At 37.0% G+C, this 11,648-nt stretch overlaps 1 protein-coding gene across 1 annotated transcript in view; it reads right to left on the reverse strand.

Annotated features, from left to right (window-relative positions):
* Nucleotides 1-763: 763 nt before the first annotated feature.
* Nucleotides 764-11,648, reverse strand: part of myo15b (myosin XVB) — a 162,103-nt gene continuing 151,218 nt past the window's right edge. The window contains exons 50-66 of the mRNA XM_065471583.1: nt 10,898-11,039; nt 10,661-10,772; nt 10,222-10,558; nt 10,052-10,115; nt 7,653-7,725; nt 7,488-7,564; nt 7,330-7,406; nt 5,449-5,579; nt 5,267-5,361; nt 4,508-4,585; nt 4,311-4,407; nt 3,284-3,432; nt 3,075-3,205; nt 1,880-2,013; nt 1,666-1,799; nt 1,307-1,447; nt 764-855 (exon numbers count right to left, since the gene is read on the reverse strand). Coding sequence (XP_065327655.1) covers nt 775-855; nt 1,307-1,447; nt 1,666-1,799; nt 1,880-2,013; nt 3,075-3,205; nt 3,284-3,432; nt 4,311-4,407; nt 4,508-4,585; nt 5,267-5,361; nt 5,449-5,579; nt 7,330-7,406; nt 7,488-7,564; nt 7,653-7,725; nt 10,052-10,115; nt 10,222-10,558; nt 10,661-10,772; nt 10,898-11,039 — 2,053 coding nt within the window. The 3' untranslated portion in view covers nt 764-774. The remainder of the gene's footprint in view (nt 856-1,306; nt 1,448-1,665; nt 1,800-1,879; nt 2,014-3,074; nt 3,206-3,283; nt 3,433-4,310; nt 4,408-4,507; nt 4,586-5,266; nt 5,362-5,448; nt 5,580-7,329; nt 7,407-7,487; nt 7,565-7,652; nt 7,726-10,051; nt 10,116-10,221; nt 10,559-10,660; nt 10,773-10,897; nt 11,040-11,648) is intronic.

Below are 11,648 nucleotides of genomic sequence, written 5' to 3' on the forward strand. Positions count from 1 at the left end.
CTCTAGGTGTCCTAACTAGATTCGGTGGACGGAGGAGACAGAGGCAATGCTCCAGTCACTGAATAAGGCTACGTTCACACTGCAGGTGAAAGCGCATCAAATCCGACTTTTTTTACCCTATGCGACCCATATCCGATCATGGTATGACAGTGTGAACGGCACAAATCCGATATTTTCAAATCCGACCTGGGTCACTTTCGAAATAAGAATAACTGAGAAAGCTTGTCTTGATGTATACTTAAGTAAAGCTCAGTAGGTGTGCAGTCATGGAGTACTCATTTGTGAATTGTCATAAAGTAAAATATTTATTGCTTTGATTAACTGCAGATTTGTAAATTTGATCAGAATTACAGCTTTCAGATTGCATCTGTGATCATTATACTTCATTTATGGAAGCCTACTAGTGAAAGAAGATAGGAAAAAAACCGCACATACGGTTTATTAAGCAGGTAATGTAAATCTTTAATGATGCTAATTTACTTAAATGACATCAGCATTCATTCCAATAATTAATCAACTTTGCATTCCAACAACAGTTTATAGTTCAGATTATGATCAAATTTAAGGCTTACGTTTATTCTGATACATTGTCTCTCACTTAGTATGCTGCTTAATGAGTGTTACGTGTTGCAGGTTTCCATTCATATAACACAGGACACATATCAGGATCATTTCTGCATGTTTCTATTCAGTTTGTTTCAACAATAGCAATAATAAAACAACAATAACAATAAAAAGAACAAAACCTGTCTTTTCTCTCTGTATCTACTGAATCTACTTTGAAATGGAACTGGAGATTGCTGGTCGAATCAGCTCTTCCATTATTAGAGCAAGGGTGTGGCACAACTGTTTAGCCTGAAACAGAGATTTAAAAATTAAATCAGACTTGAATGCAAAAATCTTTTGACAACTTCTTTGGTGATGTGTGTCACTGACACCAAAGTAGAAGTTAACCCACTGCACAAAATCATTGACAAGCATTTTGACATGTGAGTAACCATTTACTGAAAAAGTCTTTAAATGAGAGGATTTATAACACTGGAGAAAGTAAATGGATTTTTTAAAAATGTATTAAGGGATGCTTTGGTCAAATGTTAAAACAACTGAGTGAATAAAAGATTAATTGGAAATGCCAAATTATGGAAAACAAATAGTATGAAAAACCCCCCAGAAGTATCAGGACATTTTTATCCTCTTAATCCGACTGTGGAACACACAAAGATGCCAAACGAGGAAAATGCTTGTTTGTTCCAATAAAAATACAGAACACACACAGTGAAATAAAAACAGATCAAAAAGTCATTACCTGTTTGAGATGAATGGTGATTTTTTTGGGAGCAGCTGGATTGCCATAGTCAATGTCCACGGCTGGCACCTTGCCTTTTTTATTGGGGTGAATGGTGCGCATGAACTGAACATCAGTCAGAGGAATCCGAAACACTTGCTCCTGCATCAAATAGAGACAACAACAAAACAGCTGATATGATATATCATACACCTTTTGCTTAGCATTAGCAGAGAGATTTGTGGCTTGACACAGGACAAATTATGCTTCAGACTGGATCTTAGACTTATTTAATGAAAAAACACTAAACTCTATGAAAAAATCATCAGGTTCAGAAAAGAAGAACAGAAGGCAAGAGACACTCTTTAAAAGACCAGCACCTGTGTTTTAGAGTGGAGGAACAGCACTCCTTCCTGGTTGATGCAGACCACACACGGAGAAGGACAACCACGCTGGCTCACCTTCTCAGCCAGGAAAGTGTTGGATCCAAACAGGGGCAGAGAACTCAGAATTTCTGAAAAATACAGAATTTAGACAAATATTATCAACAGAAGAGGGAGAGAAAAGATGAGCTAGAGAAGAGATACTACCTACCAATGAATTGTACTTTGGCATTTTGAGGGCTAAGGGACTGCATGGCAGCAATCCGACCCTGACAGAAAGTGAGGATCTCCTCCACTTTATTACGGAGCCCAGTGTGGGAAGGCAGGTACCCCTTTATTTCTGACCTTAAAGAGAAATGCACGAGTCAGTATATACATACATTTATTAACATTACATACATGATGTTAGTGACATATTTCAAATAATAAAATTTGCCAGAAAATTTTTCAAAAGTGTTTCTCTTTATTGTCCGAGAACACTCTATTCAGTACTTACAATACAAATCAGTACACACCTACTCATTTAGTCATCAAAACTGGATAAAACCCTTTGATGGAAACCAGCACAACCCTGACAAAAATCAAGTGGCCAGCGCTGAACTTGGAAACTAAAACAGTGCAGTTCCTCTACTGTCTACTTGAGGCTCTAAATATGTGTCAGTGCCCCCAGACTCTCATACTGAAATGCCAATCTTATAATTCTTGCAGTCAAAATGTTTTTTGGCTGTTACAAAAACTGTTTTGGTCTCGCTGGACAGTTTTCCTCATAACAGCTGCAGGTTGTTTTTTTAATAACTCATTTATTCAGATAGGAAGGAAGGGGCCGCTTGGATTGACAGGGCTGTTGACACAGGGAGTTATAGATGATTGTTGTTTCCTATGCCTCACCTCCTCTAAGTATCTACTTTTGGTATGTGAAATTCTAGTGTATTACTTCTGTGTCTGTAATTTGCCACGATAAAGTTATGAATATAACTTGCTAGCCGCAATTGTTAACTTAGCACCCCACCTTCTTTCTTGACCATTTTAAGTGATGACTGCATGATATTTCTTGAGATATTCGCAATAGTTCAAATCACTCACTGCACTGAAGAATGTAAAATATAAAACACATTTTTTTTTACTCAATTATGTGTTATCAGATGGCTGTATTAAAAAATAAAAAATAATAATAAATAAATTAAGTATCATCAAGTATCACACCTCTGTAAAGTTGGAAGAACAGCTTTTTATTTGTATTTTTATATTTTGAATTTAACCAAACAAAATTATGTTAATTAGTCAGATTTTTAAAGAAAGCAGAAACACACACAAGATGGAGCTCTTTGAGGCAACAACAGGTGATTAAAGGTAGTCTTTTATAAACAGTCCACTCTTTAACTGATTATTGTGACTGTGTAACTCACAGTGAGGGCTGGTCCTGCAGGCCCAGAGCCAGATGCTGCAGGGCTGACAGCATTGCTATCTGCTGGATTGTTGATGACCCTCCTGTGACAGGAGGAAGCATCAGTTGCCCGCTCAGATAGTCTGCAAGAAGCTACACACAAACACACACAAGCAGTAATGGTTAGATTAGAATAAGATTATTCAAGCTACATTCAAGTCATTATGTTACCTGTTGGTAGTGGAAATCCACATAAAGATCATTGATGAAAGAAAGAGGCATTCTCCACATCACTCTTCTCAGCAACAAGGAGCTTGAGTTGTCCTCCACCAGAAAGTCAAACAGGTACTCCTCAAAATGAAGGGGACGCACAATCCCATCTAAGAAGTGGGGAGCAGAGGAGTAAGGAAGGGGGCAAAAATCTGTTCATCTTTTTCTTAACCCCGTGGCTTTCTTGAAGTATCCACAAACATCTACACTGAAGGGACAACATAAAAGAAAAACTTGAATGCTTGAACCCTGTAGTGAGGAATCCCGTGCTTGTGCTGTTTTGTTGGGAAATGGTTGGGTTCAGTTGTTCTGCACTGTATTGTTTTGTTTGTTTGTTTTTTTTAAATATACCTTGGTGTTAAGACAATGCCTTTTTTAGGAAAAGTATTTCTCATTTCAGGCAACCATGACTTTACAGTAAAAGCACCACGTGGGTACTGATATAGTGAAAACAAACAAACATTATGAAACATTATTTTAATAATGAAAAAAAAGTAAGCAACAGTAGTAAATGTGAGCCTGTTCTACCCTTCTTTTAAAAGTTTTCTGCTGGCATTAAATTTGGAATGAAAAATGTATTTCAAATGAGAAAATAACTTTAATATTATTAATATTATACATACCTGCACAAATATTTATACATGAAGGTGATATGCTATGCAAAGTTTTACAAAGATTTACAAATTACCTTTTAGAAATAGGATTGCAGATTTTTATGATATATTTGCACATAATAGATTTAAAGAATGCTTTAAAGACAGGAGTTTGAAGTTGTACAGTACAGTACTTTAATTTGAGTTCTCCCCCCCCCCCCCCACACACACACATTTTAAAGCTATTTTCTTATCACAGTAAACATACTAATCAGGGTAGCAAGGGTAGTCTAGTGTAGTGTCTAGTGTAAATGTGAAGCATGCTTCACATTTGGTAGTGCATGAGTTGAACTTTTTTTTCCTGTGTCAGACAGCGATGTCATATTCTGGTTTACCTTGTTGTCTAATGACAAGGATGGAGAACTCTTTGATTTCTTTGAGTTGGGTGATGCCCATTTCTTTACACAGCTCCATTACCACATCTTCAGTGACCTATGTGAAGCAATAAAAATTACACCATAGAATATTAATAATAAATAATATAAAGATGGTTTTTCTGATGGATAAATAAATATGTATAAATAAATCTTACACTGAAGTTTTTTATTTGTATGGGAAATTCCACTCCTCCTGGCAGGTGGATAGGAATATAGATAGAAGTTTGGCCAGCCTGAAGAAAATGAAAACACACTCAAAATGAGATCTGCTGAATGAATGTAATTAATTACATTCAGTTCATTTAAGGCTTTTTTTTTTTTTTTTAGCTGGGTCAGGACCCTACAACCAAGAACAGGGAGAGACCGCTGGCAGAGCCAGTATCAAGGAGGCACAGTCATCTACTGTGGCTGGATGGGGTGTCAAAGGAAAGAGAAGAAAAACCAAAACAAAAAAAAGAACATAGAGAGAGCAAGAACGACAAATGGAACAAAACATATAAACACATAGAAAGACTAAGCAAAAGTTAATGACATGCAATAGTGGAGCATAAACACATGGGGAGTGAAAAAAGGGAGCGTACAAAAAAAGCACTCCCCCAGCACTCTAAATGAATAGTAGCCTAAATAATGGACGATTCACCTAATCAAAGTCTAAATAACAGTTTTCATCAAAAGGAAAGCTTAATCTTAAAAGAAGAGAAGGCATCTGTCTCCCAAAATCCCGAGCTGGCCCTGATAGCTGAAAGCTCTGCATCTTATTCTACAAAACTTTTACAAAGTATCAGAATCACAAATAAGTCTATAGTCTGAGAGCAAAGTCTACTGTAAGGGTGGTAATATTAAATATTCATTATTATATGATGAGGCCAGATCAATCAGAACTTTGTATTGTTTGAGTAAGTAAGTCAACTTGCCAGTATTGCTTCTATCTCGGGATATGAGGGGATATTGCGGCGACCACCAAAACGAAGAGAGCGCTGGAGGTTATCATGACTCAAAGATGCCAGTTCTGAGGAGGACATCATATTAGTGAAGAAGGTATTGAAACATTAAACTGACATATAAGTTTTTTCCTCATCAAAACAACTTCCTCTACCATGGTATGGGTGCTCATAATCCTGAGAGATGTCATCGAGGTAGCGTGTGATATAAGGCTGCAGTGTAGTAGAGCAAGGGAAAAAGCCAGCCACCACACTGAGTAGTTGCCAACCTAAGGAACAGCTGGACCTGCAGATTCAAGATCAGATGATAATTGCAAAAAATACATCAAAGATCAAATCAAAAAAATCAAAGTTGAGTTTTTTTGTAAATAGTGCACTGTAATTATTGCAGACTAAGTAGCGGTTAGTGGAAGTGAGAAGCATGAATGATCTTGAATCTGTAAGGGATTTTTAAACACTAAAGATGATGCTAAAGAGCCAATTAAAATAAATAAAAAATAAATAAATAATAAAAAATAATAAAAAGGCACTATTCTCTTTTTAGCTCTTATATATTACAATCTTGCAAAACATGTAAAAGTAGAAGATGTAAAAGATGGAGGCATGTGCACTTATTATTTCCCTTCGCTTACTGTATCTATAAGGTGACCTGCCATGGCATTCACCTTTGTGAGGTCAGTGCTGTGTTGGGATGAGCCTGAGACACTGCACTTTTTTCACACTTTAAATTGAGGTGTAATGTAACTGTAGTGTGAAACTGTACATGCCCAAAGTACAAGTACAAGAGACTGCCTAAAGCCGTTACCTTTCTTTATTGTCATCTAAAAGATAAAGACAAAACCTCCTTTATCTTTCTATGAATGTAGATTGCTACAAACAAGTTATTTTCCTTTTATGCCTGCAAAAATCATTAATTAATAAGGATTTTTATCATAATATAATCCTCAAAACAGCAATATTACCTAAGTCTCTTCCTTTGTTTGTATTCCTGCTTTACCATTTGAATTGCTTTTATTATTTATATTACTTATGAAAGAAAAGTGACAAATTGTCCTACAAAGCATAAAAATACATCTAAGCATGACATTAATGTAAGAAAATACAAAGCTGTAATCATCAAATTAATAAGTTGAGAATGAAAAGCAAATAAACAATAAACACCACCTCTCGACTGAAAGAATATTCCTTTTAAATATCCAATTGCAGATAAACAGAACTTACATTTATATAAAAAAAGTTAAACACTGCATGGTTTTCAACAATTATAGTGGTTAAGCTTTTCTCAGATCCAACATTTCACAAAGAATCCCCTTAGTTGAAGCTTTGGATAACTTGTTAAAGTTCTACACTTCTGGTTAATCTTTGTCAAAATCTGATTCCATTCTACAGTTAGCACTGCAGTCCTATAATTCACAATCAATAGTTTAAAAGTATATTATTTACCATCTTATAACACGGTTTTAGGAAATAGTAGAAGAGGTAGATGCAATATAATGTAAGCTCAGTATGCATAATATTATTTAGACCTGAGAACAATACTTTAAAAAGATGATTTCTGGGTTATACAGCACATGATAGCTGGCTAGTGTTATGATAGTTGAAAAGAAACATTAGAAGTTAAAGTAACACAACAATTTTTTTTTCATCAAGTAAATTGCATGCATTGAATAAACTTATTAATAAATGTATCATAATGTAACACAGTTATTTAAGCTATTATCAAAGCTCATCAGTCATAAGTGTAGGTAAAGCATAGGACATGATTACTGAAAATCATGGTAAGTCTTTAATCACCTACCGTTCAATGTTACTTAAGTAAAACAGAAAGTAGCAGAAAGGGCAGTGCTGGACAATCTGCCTGAACAGGTATGAATGTGCACAGTACAGTACAGCACATAACTTCATGCAAGCTCAGTCAATGTGCAATTTGCAAACAAAAGTTAAATTTGAAAAATAAAAAATCTCTTTAAGAACCCAAATCTGTTCAATCGCAGTTTACGGCTTTTAAATAGACTCTTTACTTTTGATAGGCTTACTTTTTTGGGTTGTTGGTAGTTTGCTTGATAACCTGGCAGAATATTTCATCCCTCAGCAGTTCCTTTTCCTTCCCTAGCTGAACAGAAGTGAGAAAGTCATTACTATTAAAACAAAAGTCCACCCAACTTACAGATAAACTGTTTGAATATGCACTCACCAGAAGAATCTGCCTCAGACACTCTGGCTGGCTGCTGTTCTTCCTCATTGGCATGTCTCCCATGTACTCCATCATGTCTGAAAGGACAGACAAATGCGTGGATGAAGAAAGAACAGAAAAAAAGTTTCAATCTATAATACCATGTGTTATTGTGGGTACACTCACTTGTGAAACACTGAATAGATAACTCCTTGATTTCAGGGTCATTATAGAGAATGAGAGATTCCTGGATGGGAGTCTGTGTAAAAAAGACACACATCACAGTTAGCTTTTAGTTTCATTATTTCACAAAGCTTCATTAACACTGACTAGATTCAAATATGTATAATAAACATCTTGGAAATGCCATAGAGTCTGAATTCATCGTGATCAACAGTTATTTTTGCCAAAGCATTGGAGTTACTCATTTGATCTACACAAAGTCTCTATAATATACCTCAGTGTTATAGCCATCGATCGCTTTGGAGTGGACAATGCCAAACAATTTGTTGATTCTGGATAGGACTAGGTGTGATGATTCTAGATCATATGTATTTTATTTGTTAAAATTATGTGGCAATTACTTCTCCTGCCTTCAGAAGATTAAGACACTGTTTTGAAGTAACAAACTTCTTTGACACAATTAACGATCCACATGAATTAACTGATGCATTACATCATATATACAATTTCATGAGAAATCTGTGATTCAAACTAGAAAATTTACTATGTTCACAAATAATAAGCTGTGGCTGACAAAAGAGCTCAAGATTTGTCTCAGTAAGAGAAAGATTGCATTTCTAAATGGCAATACTGTAATCCTTCATGGTAAAAGGACAGAAATTAGGCCTAAGATTAACAGGGCAAAGATTGATTTTAAAATTAGGCTGAAAATCAGTTCCCTACAGGGAACCCTCATCAGGCATGGGAGGGTCTTAACAGGATGACGGGAAGGGCTCCTAAGGGCCAAGTGTACCGCTGTCAGTCATCTGTCTGTTCTTCGTGAATAATTTGAATAATTTTTATGCTCATTTTGACACTGAAGATTTTTTTAAAAGGACTAGTACTATATTGGCTGATGTAGCCCAGAGCCAATCATCTGTCTGAGGAAAAGGGCCAGACTCTCTCCATGGACACATTTTAAGTGTGTGTTTAGCACAGTTGAAGGGTGTCACGGCGAGTGAGATGAGCCGTGTGGAAAATAAAGGAGGATCCAAACGCAGGCACTTGTACAGGTGTGAGGGTGGTTTATTAAACACAAAATGAAATGGACAAAATGGCGAACGGAGCAGAGACTAAACTAAACTGGGAACAAACTGACTACAGAACACAACCTGAACATGAATGAGAGCGGGCAGAAACAGATGACGGTTGACAGCAGGGAAACACACAAAATGAAGCAGGGTGGATACACAGACGGACCAGCAACTACAAACACAGAAGACGCGACTTAAATACACTGGGTAGTAATGAGGGAATGGGCAACAGAAGGGAGACACAGCTGGGAATAATCAACAAGACGAGACAGAGGTAAAACTGAACACACTCACATGAGACGCAGACCTTCACAATAAAACAGGAAACGAGAACACTACACCAAGACGCAGACCTGACACTGAGAGACAGACAGAAAATAACACATGGAACCTAAATGCTAACATGAGACACAAAACCCGAGACACAATTAAACAGAACATGGAACTCTAATAATAATCTATCATCATAATAATCATCATCACCACCACCACCAGTATAACAGTGAAAAATCCATCATTCAAAACCAAAACATAACTCAAAATACTGGGTCACACCGACCCAGAACCGTGACAAAGGGGGTCTTGAGCAAACGGTTTCAAATTTTATTGGAATACATTTAACTATTAATCACAATTTTGCCAAATAAAAGGATCTGGCTTGCATCAGTCACATGATGACCATTAACCAATGCTCGCCCTTGACGGCAGACTGTGCTGGTTTTTACAAGCCAATTCTGGTTCATCCGTTTCATTCAACGATCCGCTTTTGCCCTTCTCATTCTCCGTCGCCGCCATGCTTTTTCCACCATGTGCGTATGAAAACAAAGGCACTGCGCATGCATGTTTTACCCATATTCTATCGCGATATTTCATTTTCTTATCGTTGCCCAACATTATACCGGTATTACCGTGAACGGTATGATATGGCCCAGCCCTAGTGAACACCCTCTTTATCTGGACATTATAGGACACCTTTAGCTAGCAAAAAGATGTATAAGGAATCATTTGTCCCAAGACCAATCAGTATACTGAACAATGACATGCTGTGATGTGTGTTTGTTCTGTTGTATTTGTATGTGTATGTATGAATGTGCGATGATATAAAGTGATTTGACTAATTTGTTCATGGCTTGGTGAACGAAAGACAATTTTCCATTGATGTGGATAATAAAGTTATTCTATTCTATTTTCAGAGATTACAAGGCATATTTTACTGCAGGAAGGCATCTATTATAGGTGTGCATTGACTATTGGTTATAGGATTAGATCTAACTAATTTCACACTAAAACATGTGGTCATATGACATCAGAGGGACTGCAACAACTTACCTCTGTGTATTCAATCACTTGTGAAAAATTCCTTCCGTTGGCTGGCAGACCTGTTGTCCCCAGTCTTCGATAAACAAAGAAGGGTGGAACAAAGTTATACTTTCCATGTTATATGACCCCAAACCACTTCAGCATAGTTCACAATAATACTTAGCATGCTTTTATCCTACCTGAAGTACTTCATGGCAAAGTCAGCCATCAGTGAGTTCACCTCTAAGTTGAGGACTGACCCCTGCATTGAGCTCTGTTGTGATCTCTGGAGAGATCCATGCACCAAGCCGTGGGGTGAAGCCTCTCTTCCAGGCTGCTTTGAATTAGGGCTGCCCATGCGTTTGTTGATGAGAGCTGGAGATGGAACTTTGGGTTCAGATCTAGTCTTCCTCATGCTTTTCCTCTTCTCATCTCTGTGGTTTAGATTGAGACAGTGGTAGTCTGGGGCTGCAGATGGCTGGGTGAGGTCTTCTGGAAAAAGACCAGAACGTCCTCCCTTGTTGCCAAAACGCCAGCCTGGTGAAACAGACAAATCTAATTAGACTGGAAACAATGAAAATAATATTTGTCTTCAAAACTAACATAAACATATGACTACAATTCAAGTCATGACTTTACCTGGCTCTAGCCCTTCCATTGGCAGCAGTTTGATTATATCACCCTTATTGAAGCTGAGTAGACTCTTGTCATCTGTTACAAAACTTTTCAGGGCAACTACATGGTTTGAGTCCTAAAGGGAGGAGTGAGAGATGAACTAAAATTGAAGAGGCTCTAAAGACAAGGAGACTGTCAATATAAGCTGAAAACCTTTAAAATTATAGACCATGGAATGAACTATGATTATAAAAAAAGTACCTTGATGAGTTCCTGGATGAATAACTGAATCATAGCAATGATCTGAGGAGCCCTGCGTGACTGCAACACCAGTTTTTCACTTTTCAGCTCCAGTGCCACTGTGTCTTCACCCTGAAGGTGAGCTGACAGCACCTCTGCAAAACTTTATTCATGAAGACCCACGTTAACATTTAGTGCAATAAACAACAGCAAGAATGAATTCAAATATCAAACATGTAGCAAAATCTTCCATAAGGAATAGCACACGAGACCTGTGATAGTTATTACCGTAGCAACTTAATCTAGCTGATGAAAACAGTGGAACAATATAGCTGCTGATATCTTGGGAGCGTGAACTTTGGACTGTACTTGAAAGCCACATTATGAAAACGACTGACAGGCAAAGTTAACAATGTTTGTTTTCGTGGCCATGGGGTGTGTTTTTCGCTGAGCTGCAGGGGGAGAGGGGGTGTTGGCCAATTTAGGGGGCAGTTCCAGGTCAGGCTGGTATATTTTGCTAATGAGGATGATAAATAAATAAATAATATTTTAGGACAGTGATTCTCAAACTTTTCACAACGAGTACCACCTCATAAAATATATCGCTTTTAAAGTTATGAAACTTATGAACTTATGACCGACATTAAAGTACAGTAGTATAGGCCTATTTAAAACCATATACAGTTTACATGAGACAATTTTATTTCTTATATGAATGTTATTTATTTTAATTGTCATAAACAGGATGTGACAAGTGATAATAATAACAACT

Source organism: Pelmatolapia mariae, linkage group LG8, assembly GCF_036321145.2.
Source record: "Pelmatolapia mariae isolate MD_Pm_ZW linkage group LG8, Pm_UMD_F_2, whole genome shotgun sequence".
NCBI classification, from domain to species: domain Eukaryota; kingdom Metazoa; phylum Chordata; class Actinopteri; order Cichliformes; family Cichlidae; genus Pelmatolapia; species Pelmatolapia mariae.